This window comes from Neovison vison, chromosome 12, assembly GCF_020171115.1.
Source record: "Neovison vison isolate M4711 chromosome 12, ASM_NN_V1, whole genome shotgun sequence".
Lineage (NCBI taxonomy): Eukaryota > Metazoa > Chordata > Mammalia > Carnivora > Mustelidae > Neogale > Neogale vison.
Genome location: NC_058102.1, coordinates 126,977,426 through 127,003,549, shown reverse-complemented (window position 1 = coordinate 127,003,549; position 26,124 = coordinate 126,977,426). Strand labels below are relative to the sequence as shown.

The window sequence follows — 26,124 nt, the reverse complement described above, 5'->3', positions numbered from 1 at the left end:
TACTCAATGACATAAATGGTAAAATGCTCACTGTAAAATATATCGGTTATAAATGGGTAATTGTCTCTGGCACACATCTCATGAACAATACTCAGAAACATCACAAAACATTATAAGATTATAGGAGGGGAAAATGTGTGTCTGTGTGTGTATATATATATATATATATATATATATTTATTTATATATATACACACACGCACAAACGTATATATTTAATTTTAATTCTTTTTTTTTTTTAAAGATTTTATTTATTTATTTGACAGAGAGAAATCACAAGCAGACGGAGAGGCAGGCAGAGAGAGAGAGAGAGGGAAGCAGGCTCCCTGCCGAGCAGAGAGCCCGATGCGGGACTCGATCCCAGGACCCTGAGATCATGACCCGAGCCGAAGGCAGCGGCTCAACCCACTGAGCCACCCAGGCGCCCCTAATTTTAATTCTTTAGAACTCTTGGTTTGAGGGTATTTTGAGTTATAATTTTATGTTTCCTATTTCCTGAAGGACCTTCATAAAGTATAAAAATATTCTTTTTTCATTAATAATAGTTATCTCTAATTTGGAGTCCTAAGAGAATCATTTTGATCTACTTTAATTTCCATATCTAATAGCTTAAATATTCCTGGAAAGATGGAATGTGACCTCTGTTTGGACTAAAGAGAAACAGAAAAGTAGGGGGCACACAGAGACGTCTGGGCCGCACGCAGAGTATGTGAGAAGTCAGGAGGGCTTACACGGCTTGTCAGAAGGGCTACACAAACGAGAAACGTCAAAAGTCTGACAGAAGAGACCAAAGTCAGGGAAATCTAAAAGCTTCCAGAAGTTGGATCCAGCATGGAAGCTGATAAGGGCCTGAGAACAGATGCCAAATAGAAAGGCATCATTATTTTCAAAGGGAAGAGCTGCGGCCACTCAAGGCTAAGCTATAATAAATATAGAAGAAAGCTGAATGAATTTCAAAATGTATACAGACATACGTATAATGTGTATACATGCATTTGTGCAAATACCGTGTGTTCACCCGTATGCACGCATGTACTCGCGCACATCGGTGGGTGGTTTGAAAGCACGGAGCTTTTCGCTAGTGACAGAAGGTGGGGGGGAGGAGAAGGCAGTGGGTGATGGGCACCAGAAGGGAAGCACACACAAGGCTGTGGAGGGGTGAGTACTCTACTGCCCTAGTTCCCACTCCCCCCCCAGCTCATACGGAGGTCACATGCTTAAAAGAAAATCAAGAATACATTTAGGGAACATCAAGAGTTGAGGAAACAGGACCTAATTCAGAGGCCCCCAAAGAGTGATCCCTTTTACTCCAAATCAACATTTGCCACAATTAGGGCCAACTCCTTCCTAAAGGAAAAACAGCGATGGTAATGTAAATGGCTGACATTGCATAAATGAAGAATTTTCTGCCATCAACTAACCTCAAATAATCTAAAACGTGTGTGAATGTGGGAACATATATAAAATGTTGCTGGTCATTTCTTTCTTGTCATGAAGCCTGGAGCCCAGACAGACCCTAGTGGATTAACTGATTCATTCCTATTTTATCATTTCCAGATGGTGTGACAGTTCCCGGTTGGACATATCTATGCTGGTGTGGCCTTAGCTATGCTCTGTGTTAGACCAGGTTGTGCACTTGACCTAATTGACTGCTGTTGTTCCCTTGGTAGCTCTGGCCCACATTAACTGCAACTTTATTGAATAGTTTCAAAAACAAAAAAAAATCCCCCAATGCTGAACTCTTGACTTCTAATTTTAGGGCCATTATTCTTAAATACATTCCTTTTTAAATTCATGCTTCATATTGCTTCCAGGTTACATTCCCCAAAGGAAGACTCCTGCTCAAAAAATGGTTCTCCAGTGCCTTACAGGATTAAGGGCTGAAGTACTATTGTCCTGATGCCTGACTCAGCCTCACCCATGTTCTCCCTCTTAAGCCTATAACTGCAGAGGAAATAACGACCATTTCAGATAGGATGGTGTTCTACTCTCTGCTGGCTGGGAAAGGACCAGGAAAGAAAATGTTGTTGGCAAGCTTTTACTGACAGAAATTTTGAGTATTTTGGCACCAAACAATTATTAGATTTTTTTTGTCTAAGTGTAGAAGGCTTGAGATGGAGAGTAGGAAGCGATCTCTCCTTCACACACCAGAAATACAGGCACTGAAGGGAATCTAAAGAGTTTAAAGCAATCTTCAGTGAGAGAAGATTGTTCAATTTCATACACACTTACGAAGTGTGTGTGTATTTTCACCTTACGAAGGCCAAAGTACAGATGGATGATGTACTGAGACAGGTGGGAGAGAAGACCACTCAAGGATCAAACGGAATTCCATGGTGGTCTTTCAAAGATCTCTCAGCTGTAGTGTCTTGATGACTTCTACGACCCAACCAGAAAAAACTGGCTGTGATACCATCACTTCCAGTTAATAGGCCACTGGTGCTGGAGACAGAGAAAAATAGAGCTATGTTTAATTTAATCAATATTAACTTTTGAGAAATATTGATCAGTAGCTCACCTCTAAGCTCAGAGTGTTGTATGTGATTATTATTATTTTAAAAAACACATAATTTTTAAGATTAATTTTTCCCTCTCTGATGAAATGATGAAAAGTGATTACTTTGAAGTATATAGGGTTATCTTGCCCCATATGGGATTCTACAGAAGGAAAGACTAACATTATGTTAATTATATTACAATCAGAAAGACCAGAAGGGGCAAACAGCAAAGTCTGGATATTCTAGAACTTGGACTTACTTCCTAATTGATCAATCATTTGCTCCACCTGGCAGAAACAACCGTCATTTCTTTAGAGCTGTTTTTACCAAAACCTGGTTATTTCCCTAACCTCATGTTTTCTGTTTTGAGCAAGTTTGTTAGTGAAAATAACTCATATGAATGAACCCATTTATTCTTCATTAAGCCATGAAAAGTTGTGTTTTATTTGTTTTTGTTGTTTTCTATTTCTGTCACTTCCAACTATTCTCAGAGAGAGGAACCAGTCATTTCTGGGTAAAATGTTGTCACAGGCCAATAAGATGTTATCAGAAAAACCGTTATGAGAATTGTTGAAGTCACTTGATTTTTAATTTAAAAAAATCTTCTTAAAACAGTTTGTGGATGTGTGTGTGTTTTTAGTGAAGCCGTTCACTTTGTCACTTTTTTATTCTATTTCTTAGGCAACAAACAAACAAACTTGTTTTCATAAAGTCTGGATGTTTTCTAGGTAACAACATATGTGTTCCAGGGAATTAGGAAAATCATGATAAAAGTAGACTCTAATAGCCCAAGAGAACAAAACAGAGCCAGACAGACCTTGGCAATGAAAAACTCCCAGAATGTCTCAGACACACTTGGCCTGGTAAAAGAGTTGGCCCTATCTCTGAGTGAAAAGAAAGGATTTAGCAAAGGTTATGATAATTTCCAAACATGACTAGGAATTTAGGAGTTGATTACTGCTTTCATATGGTAGAGAAATGGCTAGATTACTACACCATGTTTTGTTTTATATAGATGTTATATTACTTATACATTAAAATATGTATTATGCATATATTACATGCCATACATACAGAAATATGTATGTTTATATGCCAGTATCAGCGCTCATGTAAAAGCATTCACCTTTAAGACAGAGTTAGAACAATAACCTGTGGTTTATCTTCAGGTTCAGAGGGAAGTACGTGTCAAATCCAGCCAACCTAACGGAGTATGGTTCATAACGGGACTGAGTTTTTCATGGTTTTCATTTGGAACTTTCCCCCTAATTTAACAAAATTCCTTCCAGCCTGATAATAAGAAATCCAGTAAGAACCATTTCATAATATAACATGCAAGCTTCCCCAAACATAGGCAAGGGGGAACCCAGGTCTTGTCGGCATAAGCCTGCCTGGTATTAGTTTTTAATGCCATTTTCTGGTTCTTGTGTTTTGTTTTGTTTTTCCTTTAAATTTAATGTCCCTTCCCTCAGTAAAAAGGAATTATCCCATCCTTTGATAAACTGTGAGGACTTCATAACCCACAATAATAAATTTAAAGTCTAATAATATTCTCTAAGCCAAAAAGTGAACTGGGGTTGACTGGTTATCATCTTCTAAGCTTTTTTGGTAATCATCAGTACTCATTTTAAAATTAGGCTCATGATTCACTAACTGAATCAAAATCATAAAAATGAACCACACATTAAAATCATGTTTTAAGTAAGTTATCTGTAAAAATGAATCACTTCTGATATAAAATGAGTATCTATTCTGTATCAGTGCTGACCTGGAATTTATTTTAGATTTTTCTCAACTTAAAAGTTAAAGATCACTCATTCTCACTAAAATTAAAACACACACACACACACACACACACACACACATACACACACACACACACACACACACACAGAACAAGATAGTGACAAGGATGATTTTTTAGCTTGGACCAAAAAAAAAAAAAAAAAAAAGACAAAATAAGCCACGAATATCATAAAACACCATGTAAACTATATTATAGGAGAGCTTTAAACTTCAAGCTAAGAGAATCTGCAACAGAGTTTGGCTTCCTGTGGGGAGTTTCAAGGATAAATTCATGAAAAATGCGGTTTTGTTCTGCCCTTCAAAGTAGAAAAGCATTTACACAAGAGGAGGTAAAGGGCAGGGCATTCCCAGCCACAGAAGTAATGGGTCCAAAGTCATGGAGGTGGAAGACTACGGGCATAGTTGGATAGAGGCAGGGGGTGCTATTTTGAGGTATTATTTCATAGAGACAGATAAGACAAGAGTTGTACTAAAGGATATGAAACTTATTTAGTAGGTAATTGAGAGCCTATAAGCATTTTTCTTCTTTGTAACTTAGATGAATTTGTGTATTTTGATTAGTTTCCCTTTTATTTCCCCCCTCTCTCTGTTAGAGTCCAGACAGATAATTTACTATTCTTGGTTAACTATATAATTTGGTCCATATGCTTCAGAGTATTCAAGACTGATTATGATTAAAAAGAGAACTGGCCATCATGCAGACCGGGATGGTGTGGAGATTAGATATGAGAGCATAGCCTAAGGGACCCTGACGCACGGGCTTGGTCAAGGGTATGCTTCCAAACAACAATTTTAATTCTGACAGAATGACACAGGGACTGTTAGAGATCATTCAGAGTGATGACAGGGGAGTAGATAGACCAGTTTCCAAAGTAAGTTTTCAAAGACAGTGGAATTAGCCAGTTTTACCCTCTGATGTACTTTATCTCACTTGCTTCCCCCTTGTTTTTCTGAGTTAGATTCTCAGTATTCTATTAAATTTTGGGACCTATCCAAAATCCTTTCAACAAACTTAGTTTCTACTTAAGTTAACCCAAGTCAGATTCTGTTGCTTGGAAAAAAAAAAAAAATCGTTATTGTGTTGAATAAGAAAGATGCCAGATCTACTTTTCTATAATAGGTCCTAGAAGATGAATTTGGTAGTTTGCTACATGTCAGTAAATTAGATAAATCAGTAATGCAGCCATTACAGAGATTCTCGTGACTAATAAGGATGACTTGAACTAGAGTTTGAACAGTAAAATGGAAGCAAAGGGGCGGGAGAAGGCAAAATCTATAGAATCTGCTGTCTGAGGTGTGTTTAGACTAAGGTAATGGAGGGGTTAAAACACACACACACACACACACACAACTACTGCTTGTAAGTGCCCCTCCAATCCAAATCCAGGACAGTACGCAGTAGATTCCCAACTAACCTGGCTGAAGGGCCGTCCTGCTCAAGTTCACCAACACACCGTAGAGTGAGGAGCCTTCTCTACTACCCTTCCCCTGTCTGCCCTACCCCTGCCTTACCCCCTACCTGCCCCCTGCCTCCTTCTCTCTGGACTCTCTCCCTTTCTCCATCACTCTCCATGCATTCCTTCTGCTTTCCTGATCCTCTTGTACAGACCCAGCCCTGCGTGATTTGGAAGGGACTTAGGAGATCATCTACTTCAGCTCCCTGATGAGGAAACATGGTCTAAGGAGTTATAATGATTTTCTCAGAATTCTACAGTTATTTAGTGACACAGTCATGATTTAGACTCATGTCTCCCCAATTTTAGTCCAGCTGTTACCTTCCCAGCACTCAGTACATGTTTATTCCAAATGTCATGTAACTCTTTATGTAACTTCTCTCCCAAGATTGTCAAGTGAATCCAATGGAACATGCTTCCTGGCATGTCACTATGGGGGCCCTGATACCCCCATTGGAGAAACACTGGTTCAGTTGATGATTTTCTGAAAACATCTGCTTGAATCGATCACAAAGCACTGCTGTAAAAACTATACCCAAAGATTCTGGATTTTGGATGTGGGTTTGGTTGGAGGCACCTCTTTTGTAGAAACTTACAGAAAGAAGACATGGTTTAATGCCAAAGATCTTACTGTTTATTCATTTGTTTGTCTGTTTGTTTGTTTTGAACTATCTTCAAAAGCAGAATCTGTCCTATAACATAGTGGGCAAGAACCTAAGGCAAATGTTAGCAACTCTGTTCACACAACCGGTTATTTTTGTTAATATGATGATTTAGAATAATAATAACTTTTCAGCCCAAATTTCCTAGTCATTGTGTTAGACTCTGGAGAGGAAATAAACAAGCTCCTCTCGCTCATGAGGAGCTCAAATTAGTGGGAAGTGATGTATCAATGCATGAATGTGCATATATGTATGTATATATATATATATATACATATGTACGTATGTATGTTTGCATGTGTGTGAGAAGAGCTAAGAGTAAGTAGGGGAAGGAGAGAAATGGAAGATATAGGACAGGGAAGACTTTGATGGGACAGTGACTGGGAGGAACTAAGAGTGGAAATGACTGAGAACATTTACTCTTGAAAGACAGAAGATTTTTCCTGAAGCAAATGGTGACCAAAAAGAGTTTGGTTGTGGATATAGTCACATTTAGAGGTAGAAACAAGAGGTGAAGGGTGTTTGTTATTTAAGGGAGTTATTTTCTATTCAAGGGATATAAGAACATTGGCAGAGTGAAGGATGTTCAAGGGAACAGCTGGGAAATTTGAGGATTATTGTAGAAAATCAGTGCCTGGGAATGGGAAATAGATGTGTGTAGGACCCTTGACCACCAGCTAAGGTGATAAACCAAAACATTTAGTGGTCCCAGTGAACATGATCAGCAGCAGCCTGGAAAATACAAATGGTTATAGTAACCCAATTTCAAAGACCAATAAAGCCATTATGACTGAATATGTCTTGGATATTTTTATTTATCCTACAGAGTTTGTCCAATAAATAAATGTGTTAATAAACATAATGTACTTAGCAAGGTGCCTGGCATATAATTAGAACCCAAATTTATCTTTTAAAAAATTGGACATGGGGCACCTGGGTGGCTCAGTTAAGTGCCTGCCTTCAGCTTAGGTCATGATCCCAAAGTCCTGGGATTGAGCCCTGCTTCAGGCTCCCTGCCCCGCAGGAAGTTTGCTTCTCCTTCTCCCTCTGCTCCCTACCCCCTGCTAGGGCTCTCTCTCTCTCTCTCTCTGTCTCTCTGTCTCAAATGAATAAAAATCCTTTTAAAAAGTTATTAATAAAAAAATGGACATAAAATGATTCAAAGTGCTGATTGAGAATGGAATTAAAATGTCAGATCACTAGATCTAGGATTATTAGGGGAAAAAAAGTAAAAGAAACTGTTTTATGGGAGAAAGCGGGAAGCACTGAGAATCTAGAATTGCATTTTTTTCTTATTAACAATGTTTGAAAACAGGTTTTGGAGGAGTAATTAGAAAGTAGAGGATATGATGATCAGATGAAATTTTCAACCCTAAAATTTCAGACAGGATGATAAGATCCAGTGTGGGAGCTGGTTATGAAGGAAGAATATTTATGAAGGTAACTGAAATTGAAAAGGTCAACACTGTACATGGGCTGAGTGACCTGGAAGCTGAAATTACCCAGGATTTAGGATCTAGAGAAAAATCACTGGAAGGATAAGAACCCAGATGTGTGGTCTTAAAAAGAAGAAAATTAAAAAAAAAACAATTTTAATTTTTTTTTTAAAGTAATCTCTACACTCAGTGTGGGCCTTGAACTTATAACCCTGGGATCAAGAGTCACATGCTCTACAGACTGAGTCAGCAAGGCTTCCCCAAAAGAAGAAACTTTTAAATACCTCTGTAAAAATAAACCTTTGAATGAGGCATAGAGTAGCCAGAAAGACAATGACCCTATTATTTAACACTGAAAATCTGAAGATTTTATAAAGAATAAACAGCCAGTCAAGCGGAAGCATCATAAATAGCAGAGATTCAGATTACAGTTAAGGGGATGATTTCTTACAAAATGTGTTATTGACAAGACTCTTGTTTTGACTAAGAGTTCTACACTGTACTGTAGAAACAGTGAGGAGAAGGCAAATAGCCCAGGGGATGGGGAAAAGCTAATATGGATGGAAAAGACACTTTGGAAGATGACAGGTGACCAGAAGAATCCTTACCTTGTGTAAGTCTTGTGAACCTTTAGAAATAAAGAAAGTAGATGATAATGCTCCTCTAATGAAACTAACTTTCCCCTATGTCTCTTAAAGGACTGTAATCACAGTAATCTGGTTGCCTAGAGGACATGAAAACTTGATGGTTAGGTTTATGGACAGAAAAACTTTACCCCCTACAACATACACTGATCTTCCTTCAATGTATGAACAGTCTTAGGCCTGGAAACAAATGTTATTCATCAGGAATTCCCAGTTCTTCTATATGTGGATAGTAAAACAATCCTTGCACATCCCATCTACTGAGGAAATCACTTACCTCCAAAGACACATTCTGGGGTGAAAATGATGTCATCAAGGGCAATGAAGATGTCCTCATTTCCAGCCAAATCAGCTTCAAATGTCACTTTGAATGCACTAGGGCTGGAGAGAGGAACATGTCCATATATCCAACCAGTTCTTTTACTTCCAATCGCTGACCACACAAGGATGTTTAGTCCAGATTCCTCAATGGTATATACCTAATAACGGGGGCAAAAAAAGAAAAGGCAACTCTTTATGGTTTGGATGTTAGAGATATATGGGCATCCTGGTTGTTAATGGAAGAATGGAGTCTGGCAATGGGACAGCAAGACACCTCGGCTATAATACTTCCTATCTGTACAAATTGGGGTGAGAGAGTGAGTTATTTTTTAAGTAGTCAGACCTTTGGTTTTTTTCATGTCAATTTCTGTGTATCATGGTAGGCATGGCCAAAACCTGTAACTATCTTAAGAATCTAAGAGCTGGAAAGCTATAAAACTAGAATCTCTCATGCTAAAGGACCACATTTCCCCAAGGCTGTTTCAAAAGAAGAGAACACATACCGTAAGTGAACATGGCCATATACAAGTCATTTCGAAAGCCAAAGCAATGTGCAGAACATACTTACTATTCTGACAAACAGGGTATCTTCCTGAATTAACTAACATCAATACCCAGGACTTTCTAAATGCAAGAACTCACAGATTCGACACAGAAAAGTGAAATAGCAATAAAGTTAGCTTTGAAACCAATCACCAGGCCAAGTTCCAATAATCTTTTTGAACAGTAAAAAGAAATTCAAAACAAAATAAAAAATGTCATTTCCTAATGCACTTAAAAAAAATCTGTATTTTAAACAATAAAAACAGGCAAGATTGTAAACCTATTTTCTTATACTACCTTTCTGTATCTAACTTTCAGTTATCATTTCCCTAGAAATGATAGTTAGACACACATACACACACACATATAGCAATGTATGTTAGCAATCACTTATATAATGCTTTCTTTTATATGGGAAAAATGTGACTCAGAGAAAAGAAAACATATAATAGTAATTTTCTTCTATTACAACAGTGTTTTTGTCTAACAACATTTCTTCTTACTAAAAAAATCCTACTTTCTCATTTTTTTTCTTGGTATCAAAATTTATCTAAAGATAATTTATCCATCAAAAGTTCATTCATATTTTATACTATCAGGAGAAAATAACACCACTCATTCTGTTGCATGCAATGATATGATATTGTATGGCATTCCAGAAATACTCCCAAGAGCCAGAGCCACCAAATTATCTAGAGCCAGAAATTAGCATACTGCTAAATGAAGTTAGCAACTACAATGTTACCGTACAACTACAACTACAACTGTAAGTTCACTGTTACAAAAAGTCTAAGTCAGGAAATCAGCTATTAATGGACGTTAAAAAAAATATTAAAAACATATCAAGAATGATCATAGAGAAAGAAAAATAGAAAAACTTGCCCCAAATTTGGAAACCTGAAAAGTGAGATTTAACATCAATGGTAGAAAAAGAACACATTTCGTCAACAAAAGCCCTTTTTACATTGATTCCTCAATAGATGAAATTAACTAAAAGTCAGTATGAAGGGAATTCGGGTCAACAGAGTGTTTCCAGTCTCAATAGAAGCAAACATTCATCCCAAAGATCTAAGATCTGGTGGGTACCTATCTCTCAAATAAATACAAATTTCCTCCATTTTCAAAAAATTAAAAGGGTAAGAAGCTTCCAATTCAATGTGATAAAGAGGACAACTTTATAAAGTCAAACAAAGTTGAAGTATCTCTTTTTTTCCTTCATAAATCCTGAATTACAACTTAAAGATTTAAAAAGGGATGGCTTTATTTTATAACTTTTTCTACAAAAAGCAATTCAGAAAACCAAATTACATGAAGACACACCCAACACTTTTTGCTTTTTTTCAAAACCTTAGTATAAATGTATTTTAATATATTTTTTATTGTTTTTCATTTAATTTTTCTCTTTCAGTCATCTTAATCTTTAATTAAGCTAGCATGCTCTTGCCAAATTCCATCTCCCTCATGCTCCTTTTACTCTGCTTCTCCTAAATCCACCATGACATCTCCTGCCTGTTCTCCCTCCCCCTGTGCCCCATCATGAGCATTAACTCTAATAGACTTCAAGCTATGGTACCCAATATTTCACCCTACTACAGTCTATATTCATTCTGATCAACTTCACTAATTCACTACTTAATTCCAGTGAAACTTTTTGACAATCTCATGGATTGTTTCAATTGTAACATGCATTTATAATACTATCAGTGCATTAAACTGAATAATTGCTACGTCCAGCGTTTCTGTAGCCACAATAGCCAATGGTAAAAATAGGAGGACCATTTAAGGGCTCCATATAATGCTGGGTTTTTTGGTGTTTTTTTTTGTTTGTTTGTTTGTTTTTGGCAAATAAGAACCCTACAAAAGGTTAATATTATCTATTTCTGTCTTTCAATGAAAATAATATTCTCTGTCTTCACAAAAAATTTTTGTGATAACTATCTGCAAAATATTTTTTATTATTTTTCAAAAATCTATTATTTTGAAAAGTAAAATGGCTAATATCCTTGAAAAATAATTTTAGTTTAATTTGTTTCAAATTTTATATTTGATTATACACATTTTACAAAAACCAATCTATGTTGAATATTAACTTATTATTTGAAATAGCTTCTAAAATCAGCTGCTAAACAAATAATTTGGATACTGCTATTCTGATATTCTAAATGTTGGTTGGATACATAACCATTAATATAATTATATTATATTATATACTAAAAACCATCATTTTATCATGATTTTTATCATAAAACAATATGGATTCAAAGAAAACACATAAAATATAATGTATATATATTAAATCAAGATAACATTATAGTCAAGGATGATATAATTTTAACTGCTTATGATATAGGGCAGGGAAAAGTTGAAGAGAACTTACTAAATCAAAACACAGAATAAAATGATACATCATTTAAATACAAATATAATAATATTCAATTAAATATATGGGAATTTTTTTTGAGAGGAGACTCCTCAGCACTTATTTAGAGTGAGCATGCCTGGGGAGGAAAACATTTGACAAAAGGTGTGATGCGGTAATAAAAAATATGAGTTAATGATTAAATTACAGAATAGTATGGAAACCAGAGAGCAGTTATCTCGACAATACCCAAGTATGTAAGTTTTCCTGGTGAAAAACTAAAAGAACCAGATTAGGTAGATTTTCCTGAAGTTCCTCTCCTGCAGCCAGTCACAATCTCCAAATGCCTGGCAACACGGAAGGTAGGCTGGTGCTGACTTAGAGTCTCCTAATGGACACTTCCAGATATCAGAAATACTTTATTCATTTCATTATATATTTAACTTATTGAAATTAGTGTGTCAAATATAATAGCAAGATGAAACCTTAGCTTTACTTGGTCCCAGTTACACTCAGCTATTCTGCTAGATGTCTTTCTTTCACCACTGATAAGGTAAATTAAGGAACTGAACTACAGTAAGTCCTTATCAGTGTACAGCTTCTCATGGCTTCATTTGAAAACACTCAGATTGACATAATATAAGAAAGAAAAAAATCAAAATGAAAAGGGAAATTTCCTTCAAAAAGAAGAGGTTATAGGCATTAAACTTATTTAATAAAAGAGAAATAGACCCTCAACTCTATGGTCAACTAATCTTCGACAAAGCAGGAAAGAATGTCCAATGGAAAAAAGACAGCCTCTTCAATAAATGGTGTTGGGAAAATTGGACAGCCACGTGCAGAAAAATGAAATTGGACCATTTCCTTATACCACACACAAAATAGATTCAAAATGGATTAAGGACCTCAATGTGAGAAAGGAATCCATCAAAATCCTTGAGGAGAACACAGGCAGCAACCTCTTCGACCTCAGCTGCAGCAACATCTTCCTAGGAACATCGCCAAAGGCAAGGGAAGCAAGGGCAAAAATGAACTTTTGGGATTTCATCAAAATCAAAAGCTTTTGCACAGCAAAGGAAACAGTTAACAAAACCAAAAGACAACTGACAGAATGGGAGAAGATATTTGCAAACGACATATCAGATAAAGGACTAGTGTCCAAAATCTATAAAGAACTTAACAAACTCAACACCCAAAGAACAAATAATCCAATCAAGAAATGGGCAGAGGACATGAACAGAAGTTTCTGCAAAGAAGACATCCAGATGGCCAACAGACACATGAAAAAGTGCTCCATATCACTCGGCATCCGGGAAATACAAATCAAAACCACAATGAGATATCACCTCACACCAGTCAGAATGGCTAAAATCAACAAGTCAGGAAATGACAGATGCTGGCGAGGATGCAGAGAAAGGGGAACACTCCTACACTGTTGGTGGGAATGCAAGCTGGTGCAACCACTCTGGAAAACAGCATGGAGGTTCCTCAAAATGTTGAAAATAGAACTGCCCTATGACCCAGCAATTGCACTACTGGGAATTTACCCTAAAGATACAAACGTAGTGATCCAAAGGGGCACGTGCACCCGAATGTTTATAGCAGCAATGTCCACAATAGCCAAACTATGGAAAGAACCTAGATGTCCATCAACAGATGAATGGATCAAGAAGATGTGGTATATATACACAATGGAATACTATGCAGCCATCAAAAGAAACGAAATCTTGCCATTTGCGACAACATGGATGGAACTAGAGCGTATCATGCTTAGCGAAATAAGTCAAGCGGAGAAAGACAACTATCATATGATCTCCCTGATATGAGGGAGTGGTGATGCAACATGGGGGCTTAAGTGGGTAGGAGAAGAATCCATGAAACAAGATGGGATAGGGAGGGAGACAAACCATAAGTGACTCTTAATCTCACGAAACAAACTGTGGGTTGCTGGGGGGAGGGGGGTTGGGAGAAGGGGGGAAGGTTATGGACATTGGGGAGGGTATGTGCTTTTGGGTAAATTGGAAGGGGAGATGAACCATGAGAGACTATGGACTCTGAAAAACAATCTGAGGGGTTTGAAGTGGCGGGGGGGTGGGAGGTTGGGGTACCAGGTGGTGGGTATTATAGAGGGCACAGCTTGCATGGAGCACTGGGTGTGGTGAAAAAATAATGAATACTGTTTTTCTGAAAATAAATAAATTGGGAAAAAAAAAAGAGAAATAACATTGTCCATATTAATGAAAATTTAGCACAGTCACGTGTGTTTTGTAAATTCTACTCCATGTGTGAATGTAGGGTAGGATTACTGACCACCCTCTACAAATCTGGAATTAGAGTTGTAGAGTGAGATTAAACAATCCATTACTTGTACACAGCACAGGCTTCCAGTCCTCCGTATGGCATATAAAATAGATCAGAAATCATCATACTGGTCCTAACAAGAAAACAGCTGAACTGAAAATCAACAACTCTTCTTAGATCTATCAGACACTTGATGTCACAGAGCCAGCATGACCACTTGCCCCCAAACTGGGAAGAATAATAGGCGGACACAAAGAATCACAGCTTACCGAGGCAGAAGCCTAGGGAAAGAAACGCTGTGGGAATGAGTAGCAGGGTAGAAAAACCCAGACTGAAACTGATGAAAGGTTGGAGGCCCACTGTAGACAAGCTTCAAGGTTAAACATTCTTAAAGAGCCCCTACTTGTTAGTGAGTTTGACCTCTAGGAACCCCACCAGTTTCTTGTATTATAAACTAGAGGAAAATCCCCTCAAAATTTTGGCAAATAAAAGGAAAAGTAGCCATTTTGAAATATACCCAAAGCATTCTGTTCTCCTACAGGACCTTCCCTCAAGACAAATGACTTAAAAAGACTGTAACTTACTGGGGTTTAACAAGACTGGAGAAAGGAAAATACCTAACTCCAGCTCCTAGTAGCATTCTAGGTGGGGAAAGGAAAGAAGCAATTCCAGCAACTTCTTGCCTTCTTGTCTTACCTCAGGAGTGGAAATATAAACAAACAAACAAACAAACACCTGAGAGGATTGTGAAGGATACAACCCAGTGGCACAAAAAGACTCACTAAGACCTAATCATAAGCCCCACAACTTACCAGCACATAAGGAGAGCTTCTGCGTTAAGAACAGAAGAACACAATAGATACAGAGTACACTGCAGGCCTTGTTTAGATATAAATCTCCCTGGAAACCCAAAAGACAATAGGGAAGACAAAAATAAAGGTAACAGGGAAATTATAACTGATATCTACAGTTACAGCAATGAGTAAACATATCCTAACCTCTAGCCACATACACATAAAACCCCACACTAAAGGCCTAACTCCTTTTACCCAGTACATCAGGTCAGTCTGTCAAAAAAGACAAAAAACACAAATTGAAGAGACAGAGCAAGCATCAGAACTTGGTTTAGATATGGTAGAGATGTTGGAATTATGAAGAAAGGAATTAATACAGGTATAATTAATAAGGTAAGGGCTTTAACGTAAAAAGTAGACAATATGCAAGAATGGGTGGACAGTATAAACAGAGAGATGGGAATTCTAAGAAATAATCAAAAGTAAATGCTAGAAATAAACAAAAACACTCTAACAGAAAACACCTTTGAAGGACTCATCAATACACTGGACATAGGAGAGGAAAGCATGAGTGAGCTGGAAGATATGTCAACTGAAACTACCAAATCTGAAATGCAAAGGAAAAAAAAAATGACTGGGGAAAAAAAAAAAAAAAAGGAACAGAATGTCCAAGAACTGTGAAATGCTTCCAAAAGGTATAATATGTATAAGGTAAATACCAGGAGAAGCAAAATAACAGAAAAAATATTTAAAGTGATAATGAAGGATAATTTTCCAAAATTAATGATAAACAACAAACCACAGATTCCAGAAGATCTGTGAACACAAAACATTTACCTACACCTTGGCATATGATTGCAGAGAATCAAAGACAAGGAGAAAATCTTGAAAGAAGCCACAGGGGGTTGGAGTTGGGGTGCAGTGGTGGCAAATACCTTACTTAGAGAGAAGAAGGGATAGGAATTACATCAGACTTCTCTTTAGAAACCATGCAAACAAAAAGAGAGTGAAATAAAAATACTGGAAGTACTGAAAGAGAGGGAAAAAAAAAAAAAAAGAAAGAGACTCCAATCTGGAATTCTGTACCCAATAAAATTACCCATCAAAATAAAGAATAAAGATTTTCTCAGACAAACATGAGTTAAAACAATTTTTCATTAGTTCTACTGCCTTGCAAGTAAAGTTAAAAATAAATTCTTTAGAGAGAAGGAAAATAATAACAGTCAGAAAATATAATCTACATAAAAATATTGGAAAAGAATAAATTAAGAAATAAAATATTCTATTTTTATTATTAGTTGATCTAACAGGTAACAGTTTGTTCAAAATAATAGCAGCAAAAATGTATTCAGTGATTTTAGTTGTGGGGTAAGTGAAATAAATGAACAGCAGCATGCTATAAGGACAGAAAGGAGGACCTGAAAATACTGTTTATAATGTTCTTGCACTACCCATGAAGTGGCATAGTGTTCTTTGCAAGTGGACCTGGGTTACTTATAAATGCACACTGCAAATTCATGGGCCCAAATTTAGAAAAATAGAGTTTAAAAAGAAATATAATCGATATGCTATGAAAGAAGAAGAAAAGGAATCATACAAAACAATTAAAACAAAGGTTAAAAAAAAAGAGTAGAGAACCAAACAAAACCAAACAAAAACAAACAAAACAAAAATACCCAAAGGGGGTAAAAAAAAAAAATCAAGGTTAACAAGTATAAAAGAGAAACATATATGCTAGATAATTAATCTGAATACCAGTAATCACTTTAAATGATAGTTTTCTAAATACACCAATTAAAGAGACTGTTACAGTGAATTAAAAAAAAAAAAGATCCAACTATATGTTGCCTATAAGAAACTCGAGTTAAATTTAAGGACACAGATAGATTAAAAGTAAAAGGAATAAAGATATACCATGTTAATATTAATAAAAAGAAAGCCAGAAAAGCTATATTAACTTTGGACAGAGCAAATTTCAGAGAAAGGAAAATTATCAGGGACAATAGTTTATTATAAAATGAAGAGAGTGGCCAATTCCCTAAGAAGACGTAACAGTCTTGCATGTGTATGCACCTAATACCACAATGTCAAATGCTTGGACAGTAACTGGAAGAAGTGCAAGGAGAAACATATGAATCCACTCATATAGCTGGAGACTTCAACATCCTTCTATCACTAAATGACAATCAGGAGGCAGCAAATCAGTAAGGGCATAGCTGAACTGAACAGCGACCATCAACTTTACATTTATAGAATACTTTATGCAGCAACAATGGAAGACACAGCACTCTCAATTTCACAGGGAACACTCACAAAGACTGACAACATTCTAAGCCATCAAGTACACTGTAGCAAATTTGAAAGAACAGAAATCATACTGTATATGCTCTCAGGTCACAATGGAATTTAACTAGAAAACAGTAACAGGAAGATATATAGGAAACCCAAAAATACTTGGAGATTATATAACACACTTCTTAGTAACACATGGATTAAAGAAGAAATAATAAGAAGAAACCATTTCAAATTAAATGAAAATAAGAGTACTTTTAATTAAAATTTGTGGGATGCAGTGAAGCAGTGCTTAGAGGGAAATTTTATAGACTTAAATTCATATAACCGAAAGCAAGAAAATCTAAAATCAATCACCTAAGCTAGTTTTTTGAAAAGTATAATAAAATTATTGTTTATATTTATTATTTTTATTGTAAATATATTTACTTATTATCATATTTATTTAAAATAAAATTAAACTTTTAGTCAAGCTACCTAAGGAAGCAAAAGAAGATGCAAATACAAATATCAGAGATGACAGAGGAACTATGACTAGTGATCCCATGAAAGGATAATAAAGAATTATTATTAACAACTCTATGTCCACAAATTTGATAAACTAGATGAAACTGCCAAATTCCTTGAAAGGCATATCTATCAAAATTCACACAAGGACAAATAGAAAATCTCAACAGGCCTGTAATAATAAAGAAATTGAATCAATTATTCCAAAAGAGATAGCACCAAGCCCAGATAGGTTCGCTGGTAAATTCTACCAGACATTTAAGAAAGAGATTATACCAGGGCACCTGGGTGGCTCAGTGGGTTAAAGCCTCTGCCTTTGTCTCAGGTCATGATCCCAGGGTCCTGGGATCGAGCCCCGCATCGGGCTCTCTGCTCAGCGGGGAGCCTGCTTCCTCCTCTCTCTCTGCCTGCCTCTCTGCCTACTTGTGATCTCTGTCTGTTAAATAAATAAATAAAATCTTTAAAAAAAAAAAAAAGAAAGAGATTATACCAATTATATGTAATCATAACCAGAAAATAGAAAAAGAGGAAACATTTCCAAATCCATTCTATGAAGCCAGCTTTACCCTAATACAGGTACTAGGCAAAGAAAACACTAGAAAGAAAAATGACACAGCAGTATCACCCAAGAATATATAGATTCAAAAATTCTCAGCAAATATTGGCAAATTGAATCCAATAATGTAGAGAAAGAATGACAAATAATGACTAGGTGAGATTTATTACAGGTATGATAGGCAAATAACACTGGGAAATTGATTAATGTCATCTATGAGATCAGCAGGATATAAAAGAAACATCATATGATAATATTGATGACTGATATGCAGAAAAATCATATGACAAAATCCAACACCCATTCATGATAATAACTCAAAGAAATTAGAAATAGGAAAGAAACTTCCTCAATTTAATAAAGAACATCTACAAAAAACCTAAGCCTATTCCTCATGGTGAGAAATTACACGTTCTTCTGCTAAGATCATGAGATAAGCAAGTATATCTTCTCTCACTGCCTCTATTTGTACTGGAAGTCCTAGCTAATGTATATAAAAAATAAAGAGAAGAAAAGGAATAAAAAGATATACTGATCAGGCTGATTAGGTGGCACAGTTGGTTAAGCTTCCAGCACTTGCTTTGAGCTCATGTAGTGATCTCAGGATCCTGAGATACAGCCCCATGTCAGGCTTCATGCTCAGTGCGGAGTCTGCTTGCAATTCTCTCCCTCTGCCCCTCCCCACCTCTCTCTCTCAAATAAATAAATAAATCTTTGAAAAAAAGATATGCTGATCAAAGAAAAATAAAAATCCTTTGTTTGAAGACATCCAGATGGCCAACGGACACATGAAAAAGTGCTCCACATCACTCGGCATCCGGGAAATACAAATCAAAACCACAATTAGACACCACCTCACACCAGTCAGAATGGCTAAAATTAACAAGTCAGGAAATGACAGATGCTGACGAGGATGCAGAGAAAGGGGAAACCCTCCTACACTGTTGTTGGGAATGCAAGCTGGTGCAACCAATGTGGAAAACAGCATGGAAGTTCCTCAAAAAGTTGAAAATAGTTACCATATGACCCAGCAATCGCACTATCCAGTATTTACCCTAAAGATACAAAGGGGTCTGAAAGGGCATATGCACCCGAATGTTAACAGTGATCCAAAGGGGCACATGCACCCGAGTGTTTACAGCAGCAATGTCCACAATAGCCAAACTATGGAAAGAACCTAGATGTCCATCAGCAGATGAATGGATAAAGAAGATGTGGTATATATATATACAATGGAATACTATGTAGCCATCAAAAGAAATGAAATCTTGCCATTTGCGACAATGTGGATGGAACTAGAGGGTATCATGCTTAGCAAAATAAGTCAATCGGAGAAAGACAACTATCATATGATCTCCCTGATATGAGGAAGTGGAAATGAAACAAGATGGGATTGGGAGGGAGACCAACCATAAGAGACTCTTAATCTCACAAAACAAACTGAGGGCTGCCGGGGGGAGGAGTGTAGGGAGAGGGTGGTGGGGTTATGAACACTGGGGAGGGTATGTGCTATGGTGAGTGCTGTAAAGTGTGTAAACCTGGCAATTCACAGACCTGTACCCCTGGGACTAATAATACATTTTTATGTTAGTAAAAAAACAAAAAAAACCCCTTAAAAAATGCTTTTGTTTGCAAAATTGATTGTCTACATAGAAAACCCCAAAGAATCAGCAACAACAAAAACTCCTGAAACTATTAATTTACAGCAAGGTTGCAGGATACAAGGTTAATATACAAAAGTCATTCATTTTCTTCTAACCCAACAATGAACAACTGGATTTGAAATTAAAAACATAATACTACTTATAGTAGTCCAAAAAGTACAGGCTCCATTTGAAGAACATTATAAAATTGATGAAAAAAAATGAAAGCTCTAATTAAATGGATGATATTCTGTAAGGAAGACTCAATACTGTCAAGATAGAAGTTCTTCTCAGCTTGATACATAGATTCAATTCAATCCCAGTCAAAATCTCAGCAAGTAACACAGAGGCGCCTGAAAAACTCATTCTAAAGTTTATAAGGAAAGACAAAAGTCAGAGAATAACCAAAACAATACTGAAGAGTAAGAACAAAGTCCAAGAACTGACACGACTTGACTGTAAGACTCTTCAAAGCTACAGTGATCAAGCAGGTGGTATTGGCGAAAGACTAGACAAACTGATCAAAGAACTGAAGAAGAGAGCCTGGAAACAGACCCGCATATGTACAGTCAACTGCTTTTTGATGAAGAAACAAAGGCAACTCAGTAAGGGAGATTAGTATTTTCAACAAATGGTATTGAAACAACTAGACCCACATGCCAAAAAAAAAAAAAAAAAAAGTGATCCTAGACATGGAACTTCCATATCTCATTCAGCAGAATAAATTAATTCAAAGTAGCTCACAGACCTAAATGTCCACCACAAAACTCTAAAAGTTCAAAGAAGATAACACGGGAGAAAAATCTATGTGATCATAAGCTGTTGTTTTTTTTTTATTAAGATTTTATTCATTTATTTGTCAGACAGAGCACACAGCAGAGGGAGAGGGAGAAGGCTCTGGTTCAGCAAGCACCATGTGAGACTCAACTCCAGGACTCTGGGATCATGACCCAAGCTGAAGGCAGATGCCCAACCGACTGAGCCACCCAGCCGTCTCTGATCTTGGGTTTTGAGATGACTTTTTAGCTATAAAACAAGAATCATGCATGATCCATGAGTAAAATAACTGGTAAGGTAGACCTCATTGAAATTAAAAACTTCTGCTCTGTTAAGGACACTGTTATGACAATGAAAAGGCAACACAAAAACTGGAGAAAATAATATTTTTTTTTAAATTTATTTATCCCAGTGAGAAAGTGCATGTTAGAGAGCAAGTGGGGGGCAAGGAGCAGAGGGAGAGGGAAAGAGAGAATCTCAAGCAGAACACAGAGCCCTACTCGAGGCCCGATCCCATGACCCTGAGATCATGACCTGAGCTGAAACCAAGAATTCGATGCTCAACCGAATGAGGCCCCTAGGAGCACCTGGGGAAGATTTCAAAACACACATCTGATAAAAGGACTAGTATCCAAAATATGCAAGACGTTTAAGACAAAAATGAGAAAGTAACACAATTAAAATAGGGAAAAGAGAGCTGAAGAGACCCCTCACCAAAGCAGTAATACAGATGGCAAATAAGCAGAGGAGCAACACTCAACATCATATATCACCAGGGAAATGCAAACAGAAACGGCTAGCACACTCATTAGGATGGCTAAAGCCCAAATCACTGAAAACACCAAATCCCGACAAGGAACAACAGAAACTCTTTATCACTGCCGGTAGGAATGCCAAATGGGACAGCTACTTCAGAAGACAATTTTGCAGCTTCTCACAAAACCAAATAAGCTTTTATCATATGATCCAGCAACTGGGCTCCCAAAGGAGTTGAAAACTTATTTCCATACAAGAATCTACACATAAATGATTATAGCAGATTTATAATTGTCAAAACTTGGAAGCAACCAAGAGGTTCTTCAACGGGTAAATGGATAAACAAACGTTGGTGCATCTGTACACTGGAAGCTTCTTTAGCCATAAACGAAAACATGAGCTATCGAGCCACAAAAAGACATCAGGGAACTTCAGTGTTTATTTCTAAGTGAAAGAAGCCAATGTGAAAAGGCTAGAAACTAGAAAACCTCGAGAAGATAACAAAGGAAAAAATCTAGGTGATTTTGAGTTTTGTTTTGTTTGTTTTTTGGTTTTGTTCATTTGTTTTTGCTGTTTTAATTTTGTGTATGTGTTTTGAATAAGAGGTAAGTTTAAGGATAACAGTCCGGGAGAGAGTGGGTAGATGCTAGGGCCTGTAGTAATGAGCTTCCCAGGAATAGACAGACAGACAGGAATTGTCCAGACAGATACGTAGACAAACAGGGGGACAGGAAAACAAAGACAAATGGGCAGGAGGCCAGGACCAGTCTCAGCAGCTGTGTTGGGGCTGCAGATCCAGTTCTGCCCTGGCGACCTAGGAAATGGACAGGGCTGGCGTGGGCCTCAGTCCCATTGTGCCCCTCTCCTCACTCAGTCTTGTGCCTACCCAGAAACCAGGGACTTTTGCATGTGGTTTCCTGGGGGAACAGAATGGTTGTTCTGGGAGTGCAGGGAAGGCAGAGGGTGAAGGCGTTTGGAGGCTCCCTGGGGAGGTGGAGGTGTGGGTGATGTGGAGGTAGCAGCAGCAATGGGGCAAATCTGCTCCGTTGGGGGCTCTGCAGCTGGGGCAGGCCCCCGCACCCTGCCCACCACCCCAACTTGGTGTGGATCAATGCAGTTTCCAGTATAACTGTACCTTTATGGATTTCTGGAAAAGGTGAAATGATCTATAGACACAGTAAAGAAGATGAGTGGTTGCCAGGGGTGTTGGAGAAGAAGGGAGGGAGGAACAGGTCGAGCCTAGGGGACTTCCAGGGCAGTGACACCACTCTGTCCAATACTGTCGACAGAAGTCATGACATCCATGTGAAAACCCCCGGAATGCACAGCACCGAGAGTAAGCCCCGATGTCAACTACAGACTTTACTAATAAAGTGCTAATATTGACTCATCCAGCAAAGCAAACATGCCACAGTGGTGTAAAATGTCAATAATAGTGCAAAATTGGAAGGGGGGGCTCTATGGGAACCGTCTGCACAGGCTGCTCATTTTCTCTGGAAACCTGAAACTGCTCAAAAATTAAAGTATTAATTAAAGAATACTCAAAAAATCCAAATATACACAGTAGAGAGGCAATATAGCTAGTGGAGAATTTTTCTTATTTGCTCTGATTCACTCAAATGCTTTTTATTAAAAAAACACTATGTCTCATCCATTTCAACACCAATTAAGCATTATTCAAATGGGTCACTTGGTCCTCTCTCTCTCTCTTTTTTTTAAAGATTTATTTATTTATTTATTCATTTTAGAGAAAGAGAGTGAGAGAAAGCACGCATGCAGGTGGGTGGAGGAGGAGAGGGAGAGAGAGAATCTCAAGCAGGCTTCACGCTCAGTGCAGGGCTCCACAGGGGACTTGATCTCATGATCTGAGCCTAACCAAGAGCCTCACACTTAACAGACTGAGCCATCCAGGCTCCCAGTCCTCTGAACACATCTACTCTCTCTTTCCTCCCTTCCCTCTTTCCATCACACTTTCTATTTCCAATACTGGACATTTATAAAAAATCACGTGCCCCATCATCTCTTGCCTTGCAGATGTCAACTGCTTACCCCAGTTCCCTCTTAAGAAGCATCTTTGCCTATTAGAGGCATGAATTATCAAAGTACTAGGTACATTAAGCTATCAAAGAAAGCCCTGAAGAACTCAATAATAGCAGTTTTCTAGAACCCGGCCTCATAACATAGGTAATAAAAATGTCCTTCCAGGGGCGCCTGGGTGGCTCAGTGGGTTAAGCTGCTGCCTTCAGCTCAGGTCATGATCTGAGGGTCCTGGGATCGAGTCCTGCATCGGGCTCTCTGCTCAGCAGGGAGCCCGCTTCCCTCTCTCTCTCTCTGCCTGCCTCTTCATCTACTTGTGATTTCTCTCTGTCAAATAAATAAATAATCTAAAAATTTTTTTAAAAAATGTCCTTCCAGAGATATAAATACTTCTTCAAGATCTCTCTTCCCTCCCTCTTCTTCCGCATCTCACGACTCTCTCCCTCCATGAGGCTCCCTTGCCAGTCCTCCTAAACACCAAGGACATTCTCAACTCGGGCTGTTACACAGTTTTGCTTTGTTTTTTTTGGCTGAAATATTCTCCCAGTATGTCTCCCCTAGTTGCATGGCTCGCTCCCTGGTCTCTTTCAAGTGTTCGCTCCAAGTTTACAATCTCAGCGTGGCCCACTGTGACCATCCCAGGCCCCACCAATCCTCTTACTCAGCCTCACTGTGTTACATGGTCTTTGCAAAGAGTATCCCACTTACTCACTGATCACGTTCCCTGTTTAACGTCGGTTTCATGGTGACAGCGGAAACCCTATCAGGGCAAGGAGACTGTTTTGTTTATTTAGGTACACCTAGAATACATGTATATAACAGGTGCTCGGCAAATGTTTGCTAAAGAATGAAAGAATGGAAAAGTTCCATATTTCATAACTCCAGAGTTGGAGAGCATCTCAAGACTTTCTAGTCAAAAACTTCAGAGAGGACCAGGGAGAATGCCTGACTCTCCAGTCAGGGTTGGAAGCAGAATCTCGGGTTTCTCACTGTGCAATTTCCACCTTAGCAAATTCATTCTTTTGTTTGAAAAATAAATGTATCTACTTATAAGAATCAAGATCATGCGGGTACTGCACTGAGAGCTAACAAGCTCTCATGGCTAAGCTTACAATTAAGGGCGTGTTCACACTAAAACATCACCACACAACTTTTTGGGTTTGGAAGTCACTGAGTTATAAAGAAGCTACAGTGCCTTAAGGTAAGGAATTTATCTGAGGTTAAACAGAGGAGCAGGTGATTAAAAAACAAGCAAAACCCAAAATAACTTGAAATGATCAGAATTTGAAACAATCTATAATTCAGTTCTGTATTTAAAAGTTGAAGAGAAGGCTGCCTGGGTGGTCCAGTGGGTTACGTATCTGCCTTCAGCTCAGGTCATGGTCCCAGAGTCCTGGGATCGAGCCCCACATCAGGTTCCCTTCTCCATAGGAAGCCTGCTTCTCCCTCTCCCACTGCCCTTGCTTGTGTTCCCTCTCTCTCTGTCAAATAAATAAATAAATAAGTTTTAAAAAATAAAAATAAATAAAAAAATAAAAGTTGAAGAAATATATCACTCTTTAATACATCACACTTTTTTTTTTTTCTTTGTCTTTCTCATTTGAGATAGGGGATCAAGAACTCCAGTCTGTTATCTAATATCTCAAAGCAGATGAGGTAAATTCATTCACATGAAACCATTGTTCAAACTAAAAAGAACTATCTAAAAGTGGCTGGTGATTACTTATGGTATAGGAAGGCATTTCTGGTCATCCTTATCATAGTTTAAAAGTGGGAAAACTTTGTTTTAGTATTTAACTTACCTAGCAATAAGAAGGCTGAACAGTGTTACAATCAGAGGCTAGGACCCAGATTCTGATCCTGGCCATCCAATACTAATTGGATATCTTAGGCTAAATTATTTAATCTCTTTGAACTGTGACTTATCCTCTATTAAATAGAAGAAATATTAATATCTATTTGATCAGTCTATTATTAGATCTAAATTAAAATAATGTATACAAAGTATATAAATGTACATAAAGCACTAACACTAAGTGCATTTCCTTTCCATTATTAATTATTTACATGTTTGCTACTACACAACCTATTTCATCTATTCTAAAAAGAAAAAGTTCACATATCCGGATGAGTATGTTTGTGAGAATGTTAACTGGATGATTTCATTATGAAAAGCTGATACTCTTTGTGGGATCCCAAAAAATGATCTCGCAGTACAGTTTAAGGTTTTTTCAGATTTTTTTCACAAAAACATTGCTCGGGTCCTTGTAAATAAAGGGAAGGAGGACCAAAGAGCTTTAGAAATGTTCTGCATTTCCAGTCATTAGTAACTTAGGAAGCTGGGTCTAGGACACAGGTCTCCTACCTTCCAGTCAATTGCCTTTCCTGAACATCACTCAGTTTGCAATAAACATCACAGACTGTATCAGAGGGGAAAGAGCTGAGAAAAATTACAGCTACTACCCATGTAAAAATTGAAATGGCTGATTTGCATGTGGCTCTACAACATTAACTTCACTTTCCTTCAAAGAGGCAGACTGTTTAGGAGTAATGAGAAATAAAGAACCAACCAAATGTCTCTTACTAGCAGAATGACCTGGGTAGCATTTGATGTTATGCTGATACTCACGGGCTTTTTCTCCCACCTGACAAGACCAACTTTAAAATGCTTTCAAAACAACTTCTCTCGAAGTGAAGGAAAATTTAGACTGCAAAACAGCAAAGGAAAAAACATGGAA

General features: G+C 37.6%; 1 protein-coding gene across 1 annotated transcript in view; it reads right to left on the bottom strand.

Moving 5' to 3' along the window:
- Positions 1-26,124, bottom strand: part of MALRD1 (MAM and LDL receptor class A domain containing 1) — an 838,152-nt gene that overhangs the window by 162,200 nt on the left and 649,828 nt on the right. Inside the window, exon 36 of the mRNA XM_044228594.1 lies at positions 8,778-8,979. Within this exon, the coding sequence (XP_044084529.1) occupies positions 8,778-8,979 (202 nt within the window). The remainder of the gene's footprint in view (positions 1-8,777; positions 8,980-26,124) is intronic.